At 39.2% G+C, this 22,399-nt stretch overlaps 1 protein-coding gene across 3 annotated transcripts in view; it reads left to right on the top strand.

Moving 5' to 3' along the window:
* MAPK12 (mitogen-activated protein kinase 12) overlaps nucleotides 1–22,399 on the top strand; it is a 37,757-nt gene that overhangs the window by 4,623 nt on the left and 10,735 nt on the right. For 2 of the 3 annotated variants that reach the window (XR_001875348.1, XM_017818243.1), the window contains exons 3-6: nucleotides 6,513–6,571; nucleotides 10,243–10,354; nucleotides 17,261–17,290; nucleotides 18,891–18,938. Coding sequence is in view for 2 of the 3 variants with exons in the window: in XM_017818243.1 (XP_017673732.1) it covers nucleotides 6,513–6,571; nucleotides 10,243–10,354; nucleotides 17,261–17,290; nucleotides 18,891–18,938 (249 nt within the window). In the remaining variant the exon portion in view is untranslated. The remainder of the gene's footprint in view (nucleotides 1–6,512; nucleotides 6,572–10,242; nucleotides 10,355–17,260; nucleotides 17,291–18,890; nucleotides 18,939–22,399) is intronic. The other variant, XM_017818244.1, reaches the window with a different exon arrangement.

Genomic DNA, 22,399 nt, shown 5'->3' on the forward strand with positions numbered 1-22,399 from the left:
GTACGAAGAGGACGAGACCTTGCTGTTAGGAGAAAAATCAGTCTGTAATGGCACTGATATCCATATTTTTTTTGGTAGGCCTTTTAATTCAAGAGGTTCTGAGATGTTTCCCAAACTTTATAAGCTACTTCTACTACCAAGAAGCAGTCTAACCCAGATCAATTCCTAAGACACTGCCAAAAAGAAAAGTTCATTTCCAGTGATCCAGTTCACTCTGAAGCTGCATAAACAGCTGGCACAAGGGAGGGAATGGTATGAAAATGAGGAATAAACACAGCTAAGGCAGAATGAAGAATGCATTTCTTGGGGTTGTTTTTCTCCTTCATTTAATCATGCTAGCTTGTAGTATTCATCCCACTACAGCCTTAGCAGCTCTTGATTATTTCTTTGATGTATGCTGAATCTTGTATAGAAGAACAGACTTTTTACCTTCAGAAAGTTTCTTTTTCTAGTAATACTGCTTTTGTTCCCTGTTTCTTTCCATTTTGAGTTCATTTAAAGGGAGGACCTTTAAGACATACCTATGATGGCTCTTAAAACCAAAAGCAGTGAGAATATGGCCAGCATGATAACTTTGGCCCTGGCTTTAGCTCTCAACTATTTGCATAGTTCTGTATTTGTGTATTCTTCTGAAGTTAAGAGAGATGTTTGTGCATGCAAAGCTAAACCTAGGCAAGTAAGTAGAGGTGCAGGGCCTTTAGTTTTATTTGGCAAATAATTTTATTATGCATTTGGACTGGAAGTGATACCTTAATACCCACTTCAGTTGAAACAACTGCAAGTTGCTTGTAGCGGTCCAGCCCTGGTGCCTTGCTCACCTCACAGTTTGCTAACAGAAGTTTTCAAGTCGCCAGCAGGAGTGCAGAATAGCTGGTGAGGGGAGATGGCACTGGAAAGAGGAGGAAAAGAGCAGCAGCTCATGCTAGTGGCTCATGTCAGAACAGAGTGTGGATTTTAGCAAAGTGTGGTACGTGCATGTGTGTACATGTGTTTATACCTACATGTACATATAGGCACCCACGGGAATTCTGACGCAATTCTACCAATTAAATTCTGAATGTGTTTCTGGCATAAAATTTCTGACAAATGCCCGTTAAACATTTCTTGGGTCAGTTAATATTCTACAGATGTTTTCCCTTCCTGGAAACCCTGTGTGTAAGAGGCCGCTGCAGTATGTGTTCAAAGGTACTCTATATTATGCTCTCATTCATTGCTCTGAGTGGAAATTATTCTCTGGTGTATTCCCATATCTAAAGACCAGTGTGTGTTTTGCATTAAGAGAAGCATGCAGTTTTTTCCCCCTTTTGGAAGGAATTGGATATCCAACAGACACCAAATTGTCTGTCTCTCTACAGTTACATTTTTGAGGATGATGCACTTTTAGGTTGGCTGGTTTTTAATTCTTTATTTTGAAAAGAATTTTTACTTATACCTACACAGTGTCAACCAGGGGAATAATTGGTTCCAGAAAAAATAGTGGGTCACTCTATGTTCCTGCCTGAGAAAATCTTAAATCTGTCACCTTTTGCAGTTCATCTAGCCTGACATAAACATTGGAAGAGCAACAGCGTTTGCAGTGTAGAGAATCACACAAACAAGGGAGTTGCAGATTAGTGGTGACTTAACAGATGAGAGCTCACTGTGTTAGAAGAAGTTTCCTGCAGTAAGTCCTCCAGAACTGCACCAGCTAAAAATTCACATCCTTTGGGTACACATATGCCAGTAAAGTGCAATTCAGGAATTCTGTCTGGAGATGGCAAATTTCTTTATGGGTCCTTATGAAAGCAACAATACAGTTATAACTGGATAGCTTATTGCTATCAAAATGTTGGAAAGAAGAAACACTCCTGTCTGCTTCTCTGAAGGCTGAAAGCTTAGCACAGACAGGAAGATAACAGGACACCAGAGTCCTTTTATTTTGGTACTCAAAAGCCAATAAATCAGTGTAGGGGTATCTGCTGTAATTTCTACTTATTTTCACAAACCTGGTGAAAAGGTGTTTTACGTGAAAGGGTGATAAGCAGGTGTTTTATGGGGGTTGGACTTCAGCTGATAGCCATTTATTTGCATCCCAGCCTTGGTTACTAATAAAGCAGTCTGACTAGCTTATTTCATGAAATGAAAATAAGGAAAGCAGCACTGAAACCCAAACCTTCTCTTTGGTTTGCCATTCAATCCAGAGATAAAGATGAGTGTCTACAGGATTTGAACCTATTTGGTATTACATATGAGTCCTTTGAAAGAAGAGTGTGCCGATGCTTGTGGGTACAGCTTGTGACTGCCGGTGTGCTGACTGGCAGGAGAAAAGGAAAGGAGGTCTTGGTCCATCAGGAAGAGTCTCTCATGTCATGTATCAATAATCTGTGAAGAAAAGATGGTGACTGTGGTGCAAGCTTTGGCATGGATAGTTAAAATTTTAAAAAGTTTGAGAGTTCTTAATGTAGTAAAAGGATGCAGGTGCCCATGATGTAGAACACTGCAGGAACATGAAGTTGAAGCTAATCCTGCAGAAAATTTAATGCAGCTTAATATGTAGTACAGTGCACCCTAGCAAAACTCTCTCTTAAATATCTACTTGCATGTGTAGCCTGAGTGCTAAAGCCACTCAACTTCACTGTGTTTTTGTGCATAACATGCAAGAGAAAGCAGCACTTACTGTATGAGAGACATAACCTACATTGAGAGACATAACCTACCTTACTTATTAATTTATACAAGACTGGAGTCTTTTCTTGATGTAGTGCTGCTTACATCAGAAACTTTTGTTTGCAGAAATGTAGTGGCTGAGTCCTTGAATACAAGTAATCCAATACATGAAAGTATGGGGGGACAGAGATGAGGAGCTCTTCGCCATTGCGCTATTGGAATAGTATTTGGAAAAGTAGGCAGCTGAGAAGGGAAGGGCAGAAACCACCTTACCAACTATTGTTGTTTATTTGTTGACAGTAGTTAGAGTTGGTCAGGGTGGTCAGAGGACACACACATAAACACAGTAGGTTAAAGAAAGGCTGGAGATGCTGCCACCCACCCCCCACTGTCTTCAAAGCAAATATATTGAGTAAAAGCATACCTGAGGAAAACAAGTTAGACCAGTAGGTAGGTAGCTTTCTGGTTTTGCATTTCAGGAACATGGAGCATCTCTCCTATGAAGAAAGGCTGAGAGTGTTGGAGTTGTTGAGCCTGGAGAAGAGGGGGTTCTGGGGAGACATAAGGAAGAAATTCTTTACTGTGAGGGTGGTGAGGCACTTGAACAGGTTGCCCAGAGAAGTTGCAGATGTTCCATCCCTGGAAGTGTTCAACACCAAGTTGGATGGGGCTTTGAGCAACCTGATCTAGTGAAAGGTGTCCCTGCCCATGCCAGGGAGTTAAAACTAAATGAGCTTTAACATCCCTTGCAATCCAAACCGCTCTGTGATTCTGTGGGAGAGACACAGTATTATACCCTCTTCTGCAGACGAAAGCAAGTAAGATACTTCAGTGCAGACTGAAGAAATCCAGGTTATTTTTCAGTCAAATTTACAGTAGGAAATAAGGTGCATTTCTGTGGTCTTACTTATTTGAGAAATTGCCTTCTGGCAGAGTTAATGGGGGTAAAAATAAGACCCTGAAAAAGCAGTGCTGCTGCTGGTTTCCACAAGTGCTTTTCATGCATTTGTTCCTCAGGTGGGCTTCCATCTCTGATGCTGTCAGTTACTGTGCTTATAAACACCAAAAATACATCAATTGAAGGTTTTGCAGGTATCTCTCTTACATTTCATATAGGTAACACTATGAAAAATTATTGATTCTTGTAATTGTTTATGGTGTCTTACTTTTGTGCTGGGACATTATCCTTAAGTATCATAAAGTTTCTTTACAAATACTGTCTTTGAGAGCATTTCAGACAGACACAGGATTTTCCATGATATCATAAAGGAGGGAGTTGCCTACTCTTTGTCCAGTTCTTCCCTTTTCCTGAATAAGTAGCTGCAGTTGTATCTTCCTCAGCGGATTTATTTTATCCTGTACCTCCTTGTGCTTAATATAGCTCCAGAAATCTCTGGCCTAAATGGAAATATAAATGACATTGTTCCAGTATAGGAAAATAATCCCAAAACACAGCTATTAAATAAAGATCACTGAGGAAAAGGAAATGGGTCCTTTGCTTTTATTTTGGAATTGATTAACTATTAGTATGTTTTACCATTTTGGATACTAAAATCTATCTCAGGATTTTAAGAAAACTTTGTAAAGCAAGGAAAGAAGTCTTGTGAAATCCTTGTCATGTTAAAAGTGCTTTCTGGCTCATTATTTAAAATTCCCTTCAGCAGGAGCTGAGCATTCATCTCAGTGGCATCCTTCACTGTAGAGGATTTGCAGCAGTGATAAGTTTGTATCCATAAGTTTGCAACCTTACCTCGGAAATAAAAGTGTATCAGGCACCATTAAGTAACTACTGGAAACTCTGTTTACTTGAGTGGATACGCAGTAAGATGTTAGTGAACTTCATTAGTGTATTTGGGGGGTGTTTTGTTCTTTATGGAAACATATTCTTCATGCTGTTGTGTTTCACAGAGGATACCTCATAATGCCTTAGTGCACAGATGGATGTGATACAGCAGCCACGGTATTTTATCCTCTTCTGGGTCCCTTCTTTATATTGTGGTGTCCAAGTGTCTTTCACTGCTACATTCAGATGTGATGGGGGTTATTTTCTGAGGGCATGGAAATATCTGCTTAAGGAGAACAAGCAAGACTTCTGAGAAAATGGGGCTTGATAAGGAAAGATACATATTGGATAAGATTACTGCTAAAATGTTAACTTCCTTCTTTGCAATACCTAAATATGTGGAGAGAACACAACTTTGCTGGCTGTGTATGCTCTGTGTGTATGGATGCTGCCTCAGGAAATGCCCGTAGAGCTGCATTATGCTCTATTGTTGTCATGTACATCTTTGTAGTCCTGCTTCCCTCTTTTTTCTCCCTGCCTCCACAGAGAAATGGAAAACCTTATGTAAAATTGTCATTAAAAAAAATATGTTATTGTAATGTTAGCACTAAAGATATTACTTCAAATAACAACTACATCCTCTGTGGGTTTAATTATTGTTTTATGGTAGTTATTCTTCTTTAATTGGTTTCATATAACAGTCCTCAGGAAAACATTATTAGCGACTATTTTCAGGGATATATATGGTTACAAAGAAAGGGAGTTGTACTTTTCTGCCTTCATTTTTATTAGCTTTTCTGCCTTGTTCATCGTTATGACATTTTGATAATATCCAGGTTAACTGTAGTAGTTTGTCCTGAATGTGGAAAGACTAAAAATATGTGCAATAAGAATTTCATCACAGTTGGGATTTTTATTTAAAGCTTTGCTTTAATGAAATATAATAAAAGCTTTGCATTTCTTCCCTTCATTTCTGCTCATACTTCTCTTTACTTTCACATTCTTTTTTATAAAGATATCTGTTTTGGACAATAGTTCTTGATGTATAATCTGATGTCAGTATGGCCATGGAGAAAGGTCTGAGCAAGATTATAAAGGTTGTTCCTCTCTTAGCTTGCCTTCTAGCAAACCCCTGCACAACCTCACTGGCACAGCAGCCTGCACCATGAGCACTCTGGGGCTTGGGAAGCTTCCTCTGAGCAGACAGAAATGGTCATGAATTAGGGGCAGAAGTAGAAAAGAAGCAGCTCTAAAAGTCTGTGCTATTTAGGTACTGCCTGGATTAAGCAACATGTAAAACTGAAGTCTGGCTTTAGACAATTCCAACTACTTCTTTTGGAGCATTGAGTTCTGTATATTTAATTTTCTAGTATTTAATGGGTTTGAAAGAAGCATTGGCAGTCAGAGTAATGCACTTAGTTTATATAGTTTGTCTGAAAACCATAGTAATAGGAAAAGCTGTGGTGGAAAATCTGTTTTACTAGATTGTTATTTCTCTGTTGAGTGATGGAATGCTTTTGTTTGACAAAAAAAGCTCTTAAGGAAAACCTAAGGTATAAGCCACAGTAAATCATACAAAGTTCTTGCTAATTTTTACCCCCTATAAAAGCAGTTTAGTTCTAGTGTTTTCTCCATACTCAATTATATATTGTAGTCTAAGTACTAAATTACCCTGTTACTGAAATTAGATGATGTTTAAAGTGTTATTCATTGATAAGCAGCAGGCCCAGGTAGGTGAAGAGCACTTATAGGTGCTTCATGTTAGGGACTGATTTGCCTGGTTTGTTTTCAACACTTCAGTAGTAAAAGTGCTAAGAATGCTGTCTCCCCTTACATAAAACTGTTAGCCTCTGAACTTTTTAGGTTTTGTATCACAGGGTCAAGAAGCCTGCAGAGTTATAAAATTTAACACATAACAAATCCTGGTGTTGCTAGGCACTACTTTAGGTATTCTTTCTGCCGTGTTTACACCTGTAGCTAATGTTTCACTGTGGAAAGTTTTTGATTATATTTTTTTCACTTATTAGATGATCCAGGATTTATTATGCTAAATCAGTTATTAATTTTTCTTCTGTCATTTTAGGTCATTGGAATATTGGATGTGTTCACACCAGATGTAACACTGGAGAAATTTAATGACTTGTAAGTTCTGAGTTGTTTGTATTTTGAAGCAGGGCATTGTTGCCTGTGTGTGAGGAAGGGTTGTTACTTTTTCAAACAGAGAATTTCAAAATTGTTGCTTCATTGACTTTTTTTTCTGAATTTCATCTTAATTTGACTCTTACATGCAACTTCCAAATTGGTAGGCTGGGGTTTTCAGGGTGTTATTAGAACCAGTTTCCTGTCTCACAGGGTGTATACTTGTTTCAGCCCTTAGTAATTGGCAGTTTGGTGTATTTCCTAATCTGCCTTTCAAGTATTGATTTTTTTACCCTAAGACCCAGGTTGCTCAAATGATAGGATAATTCTTAACCCAAACAGGTAGGCTGAAAGTGATGCCTACTACATTACACATCTCAGTGGGGTCTGTCCTAATTCAAGGATTAATTAAAAACTGCTGATGCTGCTAAATTTTTTAGTGATTATCTGCACTGTGCTCTGTTGTGCTCCCTGAATGTTTTCCCAGTCCAGTGGTCCAAACAGATGTGGTTCTACCACATCTCCCTGACTTTTTAGCAGCATCTCAGACACAAGACGCTTAGCAAGTCTGCCATTTTACTTGTGGATCCTGCTGCAATTCTTATAAATTAGAGTCATTAGAGAAACAGCACCCAGAAGTCCTGTTAGGCTTTGTGTAGATTTCCTGTAGAACTGTTCTGGATTTCATCTAATGCAGCTATGTTTCCAAAACAACCTTGCATATTTATATCTTAGCAAAGAAAGCTATCTGACAGAAAAATGTAGAAAATTAAGTACAGAAAACATAGAACATGTGTTCATATTGATCATTGAGCCAAAAGGAATGTTGTCCATATTGCCTATTGTGCTAGCATTTTATGTAACATATGTAATAGAATGCACATTTATGGATTAGCATTGAAGCACTGTGTTTTAAATGAGGCCCTAAAATCATCTTCCAAATTTTGGAGGTGCAAGTCAAGTAGAAAAGATATTTTCATTACTGAAATTGCAACAGGTGAGCCTGTGGCAAAATTTGCTTTCAGGCCCATGGGCGAACTGTTAGAGGTGAGCCAGAGGTAAATGTGTGTACATTTAAAACAAAAGTGAAGAAGCAGCTTTTGTGACTAAAGGTCAAATAGGGCATTTGAGGGATACTTTCTTTTTGATGACTAGTCATGAGATGTTCGTGACTTCTTCTGTAATGATCAAATTCAAGTGGGTCTGTGTGTAGAAACAGCAGAAACAAGGTGTATGGTTTCACAGAGCCAGTCACTAAGGTTGATCTTGTCTGACACTTGAGGTTTCTTAGCTGACTTCTAGTCCTCCTGTCTAGAGGCAAGCATGTTCCTCCTTAATCTGCCGTTCTTCTCTCCTGCTCCTCTGCTCTACCAGTCAACAAAGATTGTATTAGCAAAGATTGAAGGCAAAGTCTTGCTTACTTTATGAAGAAACAGTCCTTTCCCTGCTCATGTTTGTGTTGAAATTCCTTCAGGTTTAAACGTTCGGTTTATTGAAATGGTGTACTGAATCAGAAATGCATAAATCTTTATCAACTTAAGTCCTTTTCTACCAGCTGCTGTTCACCCCCTTCATTGCTATTCCTTGCATTGTCCATGCTTGTATCATACACATGGTGCCAGAACGGGTTGCTGCTCCTTATTTTGTAAGAATTTGAGCTTTAAATGAAACTTACTGAAAGATAAATGCATTAGGCATCAATTTCTCGTTGAAGTGAACTACTAATCATGTGCCTAACCTCCTCAGATTATTCAAGGACTCCAACTGTGGATTGTAAATATATTTTTAATAATAATAAAAATAAGATTGCAAAGTTTTAAGTAATAGACAAAATGTTGAAAGTGAGTTTGTAGTGTTTGATCCCATTGTTGTCCTATTCCAATATGTTGCTTATAAATCATTACTACAGTTTGAACTTTCAAACTCAAAAAGAAGTGGACTTTTCCTCTCTTACATTTTCCTCTCTTACATTCGACCCACCTAGACTTCTCTCTATTTGACTGTAAGAGATTTGAAGTCATCACTTTGTAAACATAGCAAATTGTGCATATGTAAAACTGCAGTCTTATTTCTTCTTCTCTTCCGGCTCTTTACAGTGCCTAATGATTATATATTGGTTTAAACTTTGTCTATTCACACAAATCACAACCCTTAGCCCTGCACAGGACCATTCTCAGGAGTCACACCATGTGCCTGAGAGTATCATCCAAATGCTTCTTGAACTCTGCCAGGCTTGGTGCTGTGACCACTCCCTGGGGAGCCTGTTCCAGTGCCCAACCATCCTCTGGAACCTTTTTCTAATATCTTATCTATATCTCCCCTGAGACATTCCCTCGGGTCCTGTCACTGATCACCACAGTGAACAGATCAGAGTCTGCTCCTCCTCTTCTCCTCACAGGGAAGTTGTAGACTGCAATGAGGTCTCCCCTCAGTCTCCTCTTCTCCAGGCTGAACAGACAGGAACATGAACAAAGAAGCTGAACTCCATTTTCCAAGGCACTTGGTTTGTTGATGGGAAACATTTTGTGTGTTATTCTGGGAGAGAGATAAGAAATGTTCCCTTCTCTATGTTTGCGCTGCCCTTATATAGTCACAGAATTAAATTGCTCATCCTTTGTATCCAAAGGTTAGTGAACTTGTCGATGAATGCTGGGACTGGGAGCCTGAGTCCTGATCCCCAAAGCAGTGGGAAAAGAATGCTTGGTACCTAGGACATGTTGGAAATGCTACCTATAATTCCTAGTGACTAAATCAGTGTCTTTATAGTCAATCTCTATTTTGTTTTATAGCTGCATTTCTAGTAGAATAAATGCACTTTTCATGCAGGTTTAATAGTAGAAATCAGAATTATAATTTGCATATTTTAACCAGAAGAAACCCATTTAGATCTAAATAATAAAATCTATAGCTATGAAACAACAATCATATCTAATTCCTCCCTTCATGAAAATGCATCTGCTTGTCCTCATCAGAAGAGGAAAACTGATTACTGTATCCTCAGGTGCCAAATGTGATTGGCTCTGCCTGTGTTCAGAAACTCTGAAGGATGAGTTTACTACATGCAATGTGAAGAACAGGTTTGGATCTTAAGTGAAGATTAGCTATGAAATATCAGCTTGGCATTCTGGAGCTTTCAGTTGCTGGTGTCCCTTACTATTATGAAGTATTGAAGATCCCAGTTTATGATCCCAGATGAAAATTAATGACAGTTATTGTTGCTTCCTAATTTGATCAACTTTATTTCTGTTACATCTGGCCTTGTCTGTTTGAATGAACCACCTAGGTACCTTGGTTACTGCGAGTTCAGGGCTATGATCTTGATTGTGAGAGACGTGGTGTTGTATGAATGTCTGTTTTCTATGTAGCTGTCTTTGAAATATCACAAGGCTCTTATTAGTTTCTTTCTAAGCTAGTTCAGAGTCTGCACTCTTCTGATAACTAGCAACTTTCTGTAATTGGTGACAGGGTTGGGCAATACCTTTTCATGACAATCAGATAAACGTGGAGAAACTTGGAGGGCAGGGGGATGATAAAGGAACTGTTTGGTAAATGGAACAATCTATAATTTAATATTGTCATTGAACTATACCATACAATTATGTTTCAATTTATATGACAAATTAATCAAGTTGATCTGTTTGGTTTTGTTTTCTTTTTTTGTGTTCTGTTTTAAGCTACCTCGTCATGCCATTTATGGGAACAGACTTGAGTAAGATAATGAAGCATGAGAAACTAACTGAAGACCGAATCCAGTTCCTGGTATATCAGATGTTGAAAGGCTTAAAGGTTTGCCACTTCTACTGTTATTTTGATGCTCAAAGTCTTTTTCCCTAGCAAACCATTATGGAAAGCTATAAATATTTATCATTTGATAGCAGGATAAAATTTTTCTCACCTTATATAGGAAAAGAATGCATAGAAAATATGATTTTCTAGCTAAACAATCCTGGCTGTCTCAGTTTCTCCTCTTACATTAGATGTTTCAGTCACATAATCATTGTCATGAAGCTTCATTGGATTTGGTTCAGTGTCTCTCTTTAACTGGAAAGACCAAAGCTGAACACAGCACTCCGGGTGTGTCTCACTAGAGCTGAAAAAAGGGGAAGGATCACCTACCTCAAGTTGCTGGCAATCCTCTGCCTAGTGCATGAGGCTTTTGGTTGTCTTTGCTGCAAGGCACGTTGCTCACATTCAACTTAGTATCTTTAGGTCCTTTTCTGCCAAGCTGGTCAACCCCCAGCCTTGTTTGGCTCCTGAGATTATTCCTTCCCAGGTACTGGATTTTGTTGAACTTTGGTGTGTTCCTGTCAGCCCATTTCTTCAGCCTGTGGAGGTCTTGCTAAACAGCAGCACAACCATCTGGTGTGTGAACATTCTTCTCAGTTCTGCATCCTTTGGTGAGGGAGTACTCTGTCCCATCCTCTACGTCAGTCATGAAGATGCTAAACAGGACTAACTTTAGTACTGGCCCTGAGGGGGCCAGGGCTAGTGATGGGCCTCCAGCTGGACTTCCTGCCACTGATCACAACCCTTTGATCAAAACAGTTCAGTCACTGTTCATTAATCTAACTCATATTCCCCTGTCTCTTAAGGTGTTATGAGAGAGTTTCAAAAGCCTTGCTTGAGTCAAGGTAAACAGCATTGACTGCCCTCCCATCATCTACCAAGCCAGTCGTCTTATCATAGAAGATTAATGGGATAACGAGGCATGATTTTCCCTTTTGTAAACCCATGCTGACTACTGTTGCTCAGCTTTTTATTCTTCTAACCATTGGAAATGGTTTCCAGAATTACTTGCTTATTACATTCCCAGACAATGAGGTGTGGCTGACTGATCCTCTCCTTCCTTACCCTTCTGAAGGGTAATATTTGAGCAATATTTGCTTTCTTACCATCATAAGGAGCATCTCCTAATTACCATATTATTAAGTGGCCTCACAATGACATTGTCCAACTTGTCTTAGAATTCATGAGTGCATCCCATCAGGGTATTTAAATAGCAGGACAACGTGCTATACCTGGACAGGAACATCAGGAGCAGCAAGCCCATGATTCCATTGTCTCTCAGTACTTAAAAGATCCAGAAGGTTACATAGATTTTTTTACTCCTATCACAAAACTTAATAAATACAGTTTGTTGTTGAGTCCTGCATTATTGATTTCTCTTTGACCCTACCTTGGATTTTGTGTTCTTATTTTAGTAGATTTTTACTCACATAACCTTTTACATACACTAGGTAATTTTCCTTTGTATTCTACAGTTGTGCATTTAAGTGGTCCAATTCCCATTTTACAAATGCAGAAACTGAAGCCAGGCTTGAGGAAACTGGTTTTATTTAAACTAGTGGGAATTCACCTCAAATCTGGACTTTGAATGTGGAGTTATGATTTGAGTTTTGTAATTAGTTCCCTAGTTACAAATCTATGTCCTAGTAAGTGTTCTCTCAAGGACCATATAAGTGGAATGGTCTGTTTGGTTGCAGGTAACTGTCTGGGAAGCAGATTTCCAGGAGAGGCATGCTACTCACCAAAGATGAAAAACATCATTTACAGTAACGTTACAGGCAAGAAATATATGAACTGTAAACAATTAGCTTAAGTTGAGAGTAGTGGAAAGGATGAATAATTAATTTAATTTCAGTGAAATGGTTTAGAAACATAGTTTGGTCCTAGTGACATACATTATCTGACAGAGGTTAACAGAGCGGAGCTTGTGAGCCCCAAAGGCTGACACTGAAGTCTGTTGGATCAGTAAATATGGAAAGCAAGTGGAGCAACTGCGCATGGTTGACATACATAGGAAGAAAACAGAGCAGGAATTTAAGAGGATGTATTGGGTTTGTGTGGTAGGGTTTGTTTGTTAGTGGAGTGGAGGCTGCAGGCCTCTGTGAGAAGACAGCAGGAACTGCCTCCATGTTGAACAGAGTCAGTTCCAGAGAGCTCCAAGACAGTCCTGCTGATGCCTAAAGCTGAGCCCATCGGGGATGTTCATGGCACCTCTGTGGTAACGGATTTAAGGAGGGGTAAAAAAATGCTGTGCAGCAGCTGTGGGAAGGGAACGAGAAAATGAGAAACGGCCCTGCAGGCACCAAGGTCAGTGAGGAAAGAGGAGGAGAAGATGCTCCAGGTGCATCTCCAGGAGCAGAGATTCCCCAGCCAATGGCAAAGACTGTGGTGGCACAGGTTGTTCCCCTGAAACCCATGGAGGACCATGACAGAACGGATATCCACACAGCAGCCTATGGAGGATCCCGCTGGGACACAGGGATGTGCCCTAAATGAAGCTGTAGCCCACGGAAAGCCTGCGCTGGAGCAGGCTCCTGGCAGGTTTTGTGGCAAGACCTGTGGCCCATGGGGGACCCATGGTAGAGCAGTTCGTGAAGGACTGTCTCCTGTGGGAGGAACTCCACACTAGAGCGGGGGAAGGCTGAGAAGGAAAGAACATCAGAGACAACACGTGATGGACTGACCATAGTCCCCATTCCCTGTCCCTCTGTGCTGCTTGGGGGGAAGAGGGAGAGATATCAGGAGTGAACTTGAGTCTGGGAGGAAGGGAGGGGTGGGGGGAAGGTGTTTTAGTTTTGGTGTTGTTTCAAACTATTCTATTCTGTTATTAATAGAGAATAAGTTAAATTAATTTTTCCCAAGCCGAGTCTGTTTTGCCCATGGTGGTAACTGGTGAGTGGTTTCCCTGGCATTGTCTCAACCCATGAGCTTTTCCACTGTATTTTCTTCCCCATGTTCTGCTGAGAGTGGGAAATGAAAGAGCAGCTTGGTGGGCATCTGGTGACCAGCCAAGGTCCACCCAGCAAAGAGCAGAGGAGCAGGAAGTTCTTGATGTTCCCTGCTATTCCCTAGATTTAATAAAAATAAAGGCAGTGCTCATTGCAGTTACATGACAACCAGCAGGGATGCTGAGATAATCTTAGAAAATTTGTATCTCTGATCTCTGTAACTGTGTTACATCTTCTATAGGAAGTGGTTTACCTAAATATTTTGTCTCTTCTCACAATTTTTTTTGAGAGCAAAAGTGTACTTACCTCAGAATTACCCGTAGGAGATAAGATATTATTCAGCTACTAGCCTCTGTTTTGTCATTTCTTATTGCACAGCAAACATTGGAGAACAGTCTTTACTGTATCTGTTCCATTAAATTTTGGGTTCTTTTTGAACCAATTAATCCAGCCAGAAATATATACCTACCTGGAAATATTTTTAAGAAATAGGAGTGGTCCAGTGCTTGAGGAACATTCTTGTATCCCTGTCTGTGCTAGTATGAGCTTGCAACTTGGAAGGACTTTATTTTTTTTGTTTGTTTCTTTGACAGAAAAGCTGTGTATTGTCAAAGAGTACAGAAGGCAAGCTAAACATAAGTGTCTGTATGTAGGTGGAAAGCAGCTGGAGGTTCCAGCACTTTCAGTCTTGGGTCCCTTTTCTGCAGGAATGCCAGCTGGGTTCCTGTTTATAGCGATCTGGGGAGGTGGCTGTCAGTCCTCTTGCTTTATTCGTACAGAGTTTGAGAAGGAACAGACAATTCTTGGGCCATAAAAATACCTGTTCGAGCTTCCCTTGCCATACTTAATGATAAGATTTACCTGCTCCAGTTCTTTTCTCATCAATATTTACTGCCTTTTGTTCACATTTATGCTGGTCTTTTTCTGCTTCTATCTTTTCCCTTCCCCCTCTCCCTCATTTCCTCTTCTGTTTTTCTTTCCCTGCCAAGTTGCTCTTCATTTTCATTTTGCATGTTGCCTAGAACACTTTCTCCTGAGTCTTTTCTAATTCCCTTTTGAATAGCTTTTTATTTTGTGTAGAGATTACATATACAGTCAAAAATGCTTAAAATTTAGATGACTGTTGGATGGCTTCCTAGCACAATCTGAAACTTGCATGCCAGGATTTATGCATACTACCAAAAATTGTCTTTAGGATAATGCATAGTGCTCCAAGGCACTTCCCTCATGTTAACTGGGTTCTTGAATCAAATATTTTTCATGTGAAGTGGTAATAACATTGTGAAGGGTATGTCTGCTCTGGTCTGGATCTTTTTGCCATGTTAAGAATGAAAAAGCTGTCAATAAATGGCTAATTTAGTGAGGAGAATCAGTAAGAACAGGATCCCATTTCAGAAGGTTATTGAACAGAAATGGAAATTTTTCTGAATGAAGTCTGATATGGTTCCAGTGCTGCTACCTGCCAGGAGACAATAAAATGTGGTTACAAAAATACTGCTATTGTTAAAGAAATGCTGCAACACAGCATCAGTATTTCAGCTTACAGAAAGGCTGATGTGTACATTAGCATCAGGAATAAATGCTGTTTCATGTAAACTCAGTAGCGTTGTATTAAGAGAAGTGTTTAGAAAATAGGAACCCTCCCCAAAGTGCTAATGTGATTTTGGTGCTGTGAACACACATAAAACCTTCAGTGGGGTAAGAACGCCAGCAAAATCACACTCTTCCCCCCAAACAAGTGAGATGTACTTTAAAACTCTGAAGGGTTCAGACCTTTGAATTCCTGTTTCTACGTGCCACGTTCTTAGGTGCAGAATAACCAGCTATTTCCTACTGTGTACAGTTTTATCAGAGAAAACAGCCTATAGAATATTTTAAGCATCTGCACTGGAAAATAAAGAGGCTTCAGTTAGAAGACATTGGAATAATTTAGAATGCAAGGAGATATTGTGATATCCTTGATCAAGACAGCTATGGCTGAAGACTTCTTTTTCTTAATTTCTTGAGAATCTAGCTACTTACAGGTACATTTTTAAAAAAAAAAAAGTGTGCATCCTCTCTGGTCTCCATGTACCATTGACAGACTTCCTCTTCCTCCCATCCCAGTCCACTTTTATGCACATCCATTACAGATACAACATTTTGTAGTTTTTTTGTTTGCTGTAGTGTTCTTATAGACTACATTATTGGGAGCAGCCATGTGCCCTCAGGCCCTTGTGTCTGCCCCAGGAAATCCTGGGAAGGGCTTTGGCATTTCCTATGGGTTATGTTAAACCATGCCTAAGCTGCAAGTGATATGTAGCAGGAACTGGTCAACCACAGATGCCAAGACCTGCCTGGGCTCTGGCACAGCAATCAGTGTGACTGTGCAGCAACAGGACCCTACCACGTTCTGGGTTGGATTGGTAAAGTTGTAGCCACAGGGTTAAGGGAATTGGTTTTGATTTCTTTTTCCCCCTCTTTTCAGAACCTATGACACCATATTTGGTGCATCGTGTCAAGTGTAAGAGAGGAAAAAGAAACTGTCAGAGGTTTTAGTTTTTTCAGTCACTGCTTTAAAAACTTGGCATCTTAAACACAGATCTTGTGTTGCTTAGATTGTATGGGTTTTGTTTAAGTTCAAAATCTAAGTCTGAAATGCACATTGGATCTGACTGTAGAAGTTGGCTTTGTAGCTTTGCTTTCTTTTCCCTGGTCTCCTCATCAGTTGGATTACAAGGACCCCTTTGCAGAGGGACTGTTGCATTCACAAGGTTAATTGCCTTTTTTGAGGGCTGCTGGGAAGGAAGATGGTCATTGCTGGGGCTATGGCTACTTTGCAGTTATCCTGCAAAGTTCCTTCCTTCTGTGCATTTCCGTGATGCCATGCTGACTGACTGTGGCTGGTCTTTCCTGGCTCTGACAGTTGGTTCCCAGTAATTCTTTTCCCAGTTGTTGTCCTATTCTTCAGGGTGGAATAAAATGAAAATTCTCCAGGTGCACCTCCATCTTTTCTGGAGTCTTTTTATTTAAAAACTTTTATTGTTTTTATGTTGATTAGTGTCAGTAGTATGAGCTCCAGCAGTAGTGTGGTCTGCAGGGTTTTCAGATCAGTTTCCCACACCTGAAGTGAACAGTAATAGCACTCACAGACCGCCCTTGGAAAGCACGTCCTCAGTTCAGGACAACTTGCTGCATTTCTATCCTTGCAAGAGATGCCTATGTCTGAACTAGTTACTAGAGCCTCCCTGTATTATCCATGACGAAAATAGTCTCTTCTAGGACATCATTCAGCTGGTGAGAGGAACTACATACCTCAGTGGAGAGCATTTGGTGACAATCATGCGTTCCAACATCATGTAGTTGATCAGCCGTCTTCCCAGAACTAGTCCTGGGAGTCCAGTTTGTTGGTTTGGCTTTTGTGAGCCCTTTAATAGGTCATTGAAAGGATGATGAAAGTATTCAAGTAAAGGAGAACGTCTTGTACCTTGACCTTTCCATGTTTCATTGAGGAAATATTGAAGCATGTAGTGAGAATTCTCAGATAAGACCTTGACTGGCCTTAATCCCAGTCTTAATGATCTTTTAAAAGTCAGTGCTGCTGAAGCATATGAATCTAAACTACAATGGCACAGCAGAGGCATCTATTGCAAGAGAACATTTCTGATACATATATATATATATGCCAAAAATTAACTGAAAATGGCATTTTATGTATGGGAGGACTTAGAAAAAGCTATATGATCTATTGCAGCATGCAAACTGATTTAGTAGTTTCTTGTTATTGGAGGAGGGAAAGGGCAGAATGTTAGTTTAATTATGTGAACATTAAAACCATAGCTAAAAAGATCTGTGCAATAAGTAAATATTTTATAATTTCAATTTACTTTAGCACTGTGAAAAAGTACTTTCTTCTCTACCCTAGGCAACTTCTTAAAGTTGGGACTTCATGAATAACTAATACTTTCTCTTTTTACAGTATATTCACTCATCAGGCATAATTCACAGGGTAAGTGGAAACAACACTACAGATGTTTATATTTTGATAATGTGAGTGATGTTTGTTTGTGTATAAGCTTTTGGTTTCTTCTTCAATAAGAACAAAAGATGGCATGGCTACATCAGTGTAAGTTGAGCACTCAAGTTGCACTGAATACAGCTTCAATTTGGATTTCTTAAGTTACTTTGTGAAGTTGAGTTGTAAGTACCCACAAGTGTCTAAATTGAGATGGATAAGAGCTTTTTCTGTCTGTTTGTTTGTTTTAATGAAGATTAAACTTCTAAAAACAATATTTAGATTTTCTTTAAACATCATGTTAGTGTTCAAAGCTGAGGGGGGAGGAACCATAGAAACTGAAAAAAATTGTCCAAACTTTTAAAGCCTTGAGAACCTCAAATTTTTATTGCAATAAATTAGAAATTTGATTATTTCTGAATTCTTTCTGTGTCTAAAGTCTGCTTAAAATCATTTTGTACTGTGAAGGAGTTCTGAATGATGCTCACGTGGTACCAAGCAGCATGTCTTCCCCCAAAATTGCATCAGAATAGTAGAAATTGTCCATTTATAATAAAATATCAGGAGCACCATAGGAAGTGTACATTGTAAAGCACCTTTAAGCTGGACATGGAAACTATGCAAACTGACAAAATAAGGTAATATAATTATATTTTTATTTTTGCAACTGCTGTGATCATGGTCCAAATTTACCATTGCTTAGTCTTTTTCTATTCTCCCTCTTGATGGCCCTTGAACTTACTGGTTTCATTAGGTTCTTTGCACCAAATTGTTTCACTCCCAGGCCCCTCTGATCTTAAAACATCTTTGTATAAAACAGGCGGATGCCTGGTAAAAGGTTTAGAGACAAGATACTTTTAAACATCTTGTGCTAAAGTGTATCAAACAAAGGTTTGAAAAAGCTGAAGGAAAATTTTTTTCTAAGTCCGTATGTCTGAGTCACTGCTGTTGCAATATCATCTTAGTCATTGCCAGTACACTTCCCTTTTGCTAAACTGAACAACTTTTGAAGATCATTAGAAGTCCCTACGGTAGCTAAAGAGATTTAAGGGAATACTTTTTTAATGTTGCAGTTCAATGGACTTTGTTAGGAACCTGATTTTCCCACAGAAGAGAGCATAGGATTTCACTTAAAATCTCGTTTGATTCCTTCAGTAATCCTTCTAAGTCTATCAGGGTATGCAAACTTTATAAAGTATATATTGATATGCAATATGTACAATCCAGAAATATGTGAATTGTTAACTTTGTGGTATTAGTATTAAATGCAGCAAATTTATGGTTAAACCCCACTCACAGAAAGAAAGATGAGTGACCTCCTTCACTGGCAAGTATTTTCCTGACTTATAGCAGAAAAAAATAGTTGATTTTTCTGGGGGAGGAAATATACTAGAAAAAAGCCAAATATATGAAAATTTGTGTCCTTGTTTGTATGATTTGTTATGACATTGTTTTACCTGTTGCTGTGCAAAATAGTTACATGAAAGCTATAAAACCAGAAAGAAAGAAAGACAGAAAGAAAGCAGGAAAGAGTGCTTTATTGTGCTTGCTGTAAAATAAAAAAAAATAACATCCATTTGAAATCTGGTTACAGGATCTAAAGCCTGGAAACTTGGCAGTAAATGAAGACTGTGAATTGAAGGTAAGGTATGTTTATTTGAAAAAGCAGTCAGATGTATTAGAAGACAGAAGACATCAGTTGCAGACATGCTAGCTGGTCTCAGTAATGGGCCAGGCTTTTAGTGCATAGGCTTTGAGGAGTCATGGAGAAACAGGGGAACACGGGAAAAAGAAATGGAAAAGGATTAGATGGGCAATGGTAACTAACTCGGAAAAAAAATTACGAAACACTTCTCCGCACAAGTATTTTTCCCATCTGTCTGACTTGCAATATATTATCACCATAATAATTAAATACTTGTTTAAGAAATAAAACCCTAAATAGTGAGAATCTATTTATCCCCCATTTGTATGTCCTTGACTGACACAAATGTGCAATTCATAATAACAGCAGAGGTGATGATCAATTTCTGAGATCATTCTGGAATCAAGCACAAGAAGTGGCTGTGCCTGAAGCTAGAGGCTTTGCCCAGGATGTCTCAGCTGAAAACACCTAGTCCAGACAGGATGTTCCAGGAAGCTTGTACCCAGTGCTAGCAGGGGAGAGATTGGGGTCATCTCCAGGATGTGGAGGATTTCTGATAAGGAAATTAGTGCCACAGGTTATTACATTCATGACATCATTAGAGTGGTTGCTGACTTGAGTCTCTCCAGGGGGGTGACAGGCAGTGTAAGAATTGAAACTGCTCCTGTGGTTTTGGTGTTGACAGCAGACCATGCCACAGCTGTTTGCCCACACCAAGGGAAGATGCATGTCAGTAATAGTAACCCTTTTCCTGTATGATGTGTATGTTGCAATGCATACTGGTATATTTTTTATGCAGTGACTCAACTAAAAGTACTTTTCAGGAAAAAATCATCGATGGTTGCAGTCAGATAAGAGCTGTAATGGAGAACAGTGTTTATGATATGTTGCAGCTAATCACTTCAGGGAAGCATGAAAGGAATCACATACTGCTCACTGTGAATAAGAATATCTCATTTCTTTGAAAGTGTTTTCTTCTGCATTGTTACAACTATCAGCAGTATCAATTGCATGTAGGCTTCAGTGTATTTTGTAGCAGGAATATATAATTTCTGCTTCATTTTTGCTCTTAACTGAAGTAGTAAGAAAAAAAATTCATTAAAGGGAGACAATTCTGAATTCAGTCTCTTGTAGTTCACCTATTAGCTGTTTCTGCTGCTACACTGCAAAGAGGTGCCTTTGATGGCATTTTTTGTCTTACCCGGTTGTTGCTTCTCTGGAGTAGGACAAGTATTGGTATGCAGCATGCCTCCCTTTGTCCTACCCATCAGGGCTTTCCTCCAAAGATGGGTTAGAAGGACAGTGCACGCCCACACCCCTTTCCAGTATGGAAACTGGGCTTAGCAGGCATGCACCCTTGGAGACCAGGGCTATAGCACCTGTTGCAGGAAGTTATCTGTTCTGAAGTGTAGGTGTTACCACTTCCTTGGAAATGTTGTCAGTAGAGTCCATCTGCAGTAGTAATTCTTCACCTTTGCAATATTTGTCACACCAAGCCTCATTCTGAATCATTGAGCTAAAATACTAAACCTGACCAGTTTTGGTTGCAGTTTCTGGCATGTATTGGAAATCTTCCAAAGCCTGATACAGTAGATAATATTTGTACTTCAGAAATAATTACGCAATGTACCCTGATCTAGCAAAAATGCATCTATTTGACTGTGTAGAATGACTTTGTTATAAAAAAAGCCAAATATTTATTATGAAGTAGGATTCTGTAGTACTCAACACTGTGTATTTTAGGAATATAGCTTATTCTGGTGAGTACAATCGTAGTAGCCTCAGATTGCTTCCAGTCCCCAGTTAATTCTATTATTTTATTTTAATTTTTTATTAATTTTCAGAATTGCTTTTGTCACCTATCTTCTCTCAGCTCCAGCAATCTCAAAGGCCAGTCAGGGTTTTTCATTTAATTACAAAATCGAGCCGTATCTTCTATACAGTGCTTGAATTGAATCAGGATTGGCCTATACATCCTCACAAAACAACCGTGAATTAGAATGGGTGCTTTTGTGTCTAGATGTGTAATTACATTTAGATCTTATGGCCAAAGTTTCTTCCCTAAAAGAGACACAAGACTTTATGGGAGTGGTTCAGTTATGTGAGAATTTCAGCTTTGAATAAATAGAAAAATCTACCTGGTGAAAGATACAGAAGATCAAAGACTGTGAAGCACACCCTTAAGTGATACAACACTGCAAAAGTGGGTTTTAGCATACAACATACAAACTATATGCTTGCATGAAGTTATTGTAATACAACTTTTTGCTCTGAGACTGACCTGGATGTTCAGGGTTCTGTGATTTCAGAGTTTTCTTATCTAACATAAAAAGCCATTGTCTTCTTCTGGGTTGTAGTTGGCCAAATAGTGAGTGGACCCCGGGGTGATGGGGGGAAAAAGAGAATCTAGAAAAAACAATTGTACGTTTGTTTTCCCCCAGCTGTGCAATTACATTTTGAGATGCAGGCCAGGTCTAGGACATTCTTTTGTGATATGATCTCCTGATCAATATCTACTTATTTAACACAATTTTTTTTCTGTTACCCTGGGCATTTTTAATCTTTTAGATAAACTGAGGGAAACAATCTTGTATCAGAACACAATTCTGTGAAACGAAAAGGAGGAAATGTAGCATTAAGCTTTAGTTTTCATTTCTTGACTCTCAGGCCATAATTACCATGTCCCTGGTCATACCATAAGCTCTGATATCATATGCAGAAGAAAAGTGCAAATTTGCAGCTAGGAAATACTGGTTGTCAAAAGGCAACTTCAGCTGACAAACAGAAAACAAACTATAACTCATTGAAAACTGTGCATAAAAAATATCAGGGTGAGGATTTTACTGGGATCTCCCTGACACTGAAGGAGCTGGGCTGACTCCCCCTGTATACATCCATTTCGGTGCAACGGGTCAGATGTTACCCTGCCCTGAGAGCACACTCTCAAAGTTAGTTTATGCAGGCATGGGACCACACTTACAGTGAGAGCCCAACCTTTTCCCCTCCATCTGTGCACTCAGCAGCTTCCCTTGCATAGGCTCCAGTGGCAATGAGGTTGTAGCCAAGTTGGGACAGTTTCTTGAATTGGTAACTAATTAATAGGGTCTCAGTTTTATTTTTCACAATGAGCTTTCTGGCTCCCTTGTCTGATGTTCTACATAGATATGGGAAAAGTGACAATAAAGGGTGCATGAGGAGAAATAACTGCCCTTTCTGTAGTCTCAAAGTTACAAGTTATTTTTGTTATGGTTACTGAAGAAAGTTAGGAAAATTAAGTTTGCTGAGTCGAAGGGGAGCTATCCTTGAGGAGCTGAGAGGGATTTGCTCTTTCTTTCATCATTCACTGATTATAAAAAAGATTTTCAATCTTGTTCTGAAAATTGGTATGTGAAGATAATTGTTGAAGTGATACCATGTTAATATTAAATACAAATAAGATATGCTTGTTCCTGAGCTTA

The sequence above is a fragment of the Lepidothrix coronata genome, unplaced genomic scaffold (assembly GCF_001604755.1).
Source record: "Lepidothrix coronata isolate B3197 unplaced genomic scaffold, Lepidothrix_coronata-1.0 Scaffold66, whole genome shotgun sequence".
Classification (NCBI taxonomy): domain Eukaryota; kingdom Metazoa; phylum Chordata; class Aves; order Passeriformes; family Pipridae; genus Lepidothrix; species Lepidothrix coronata.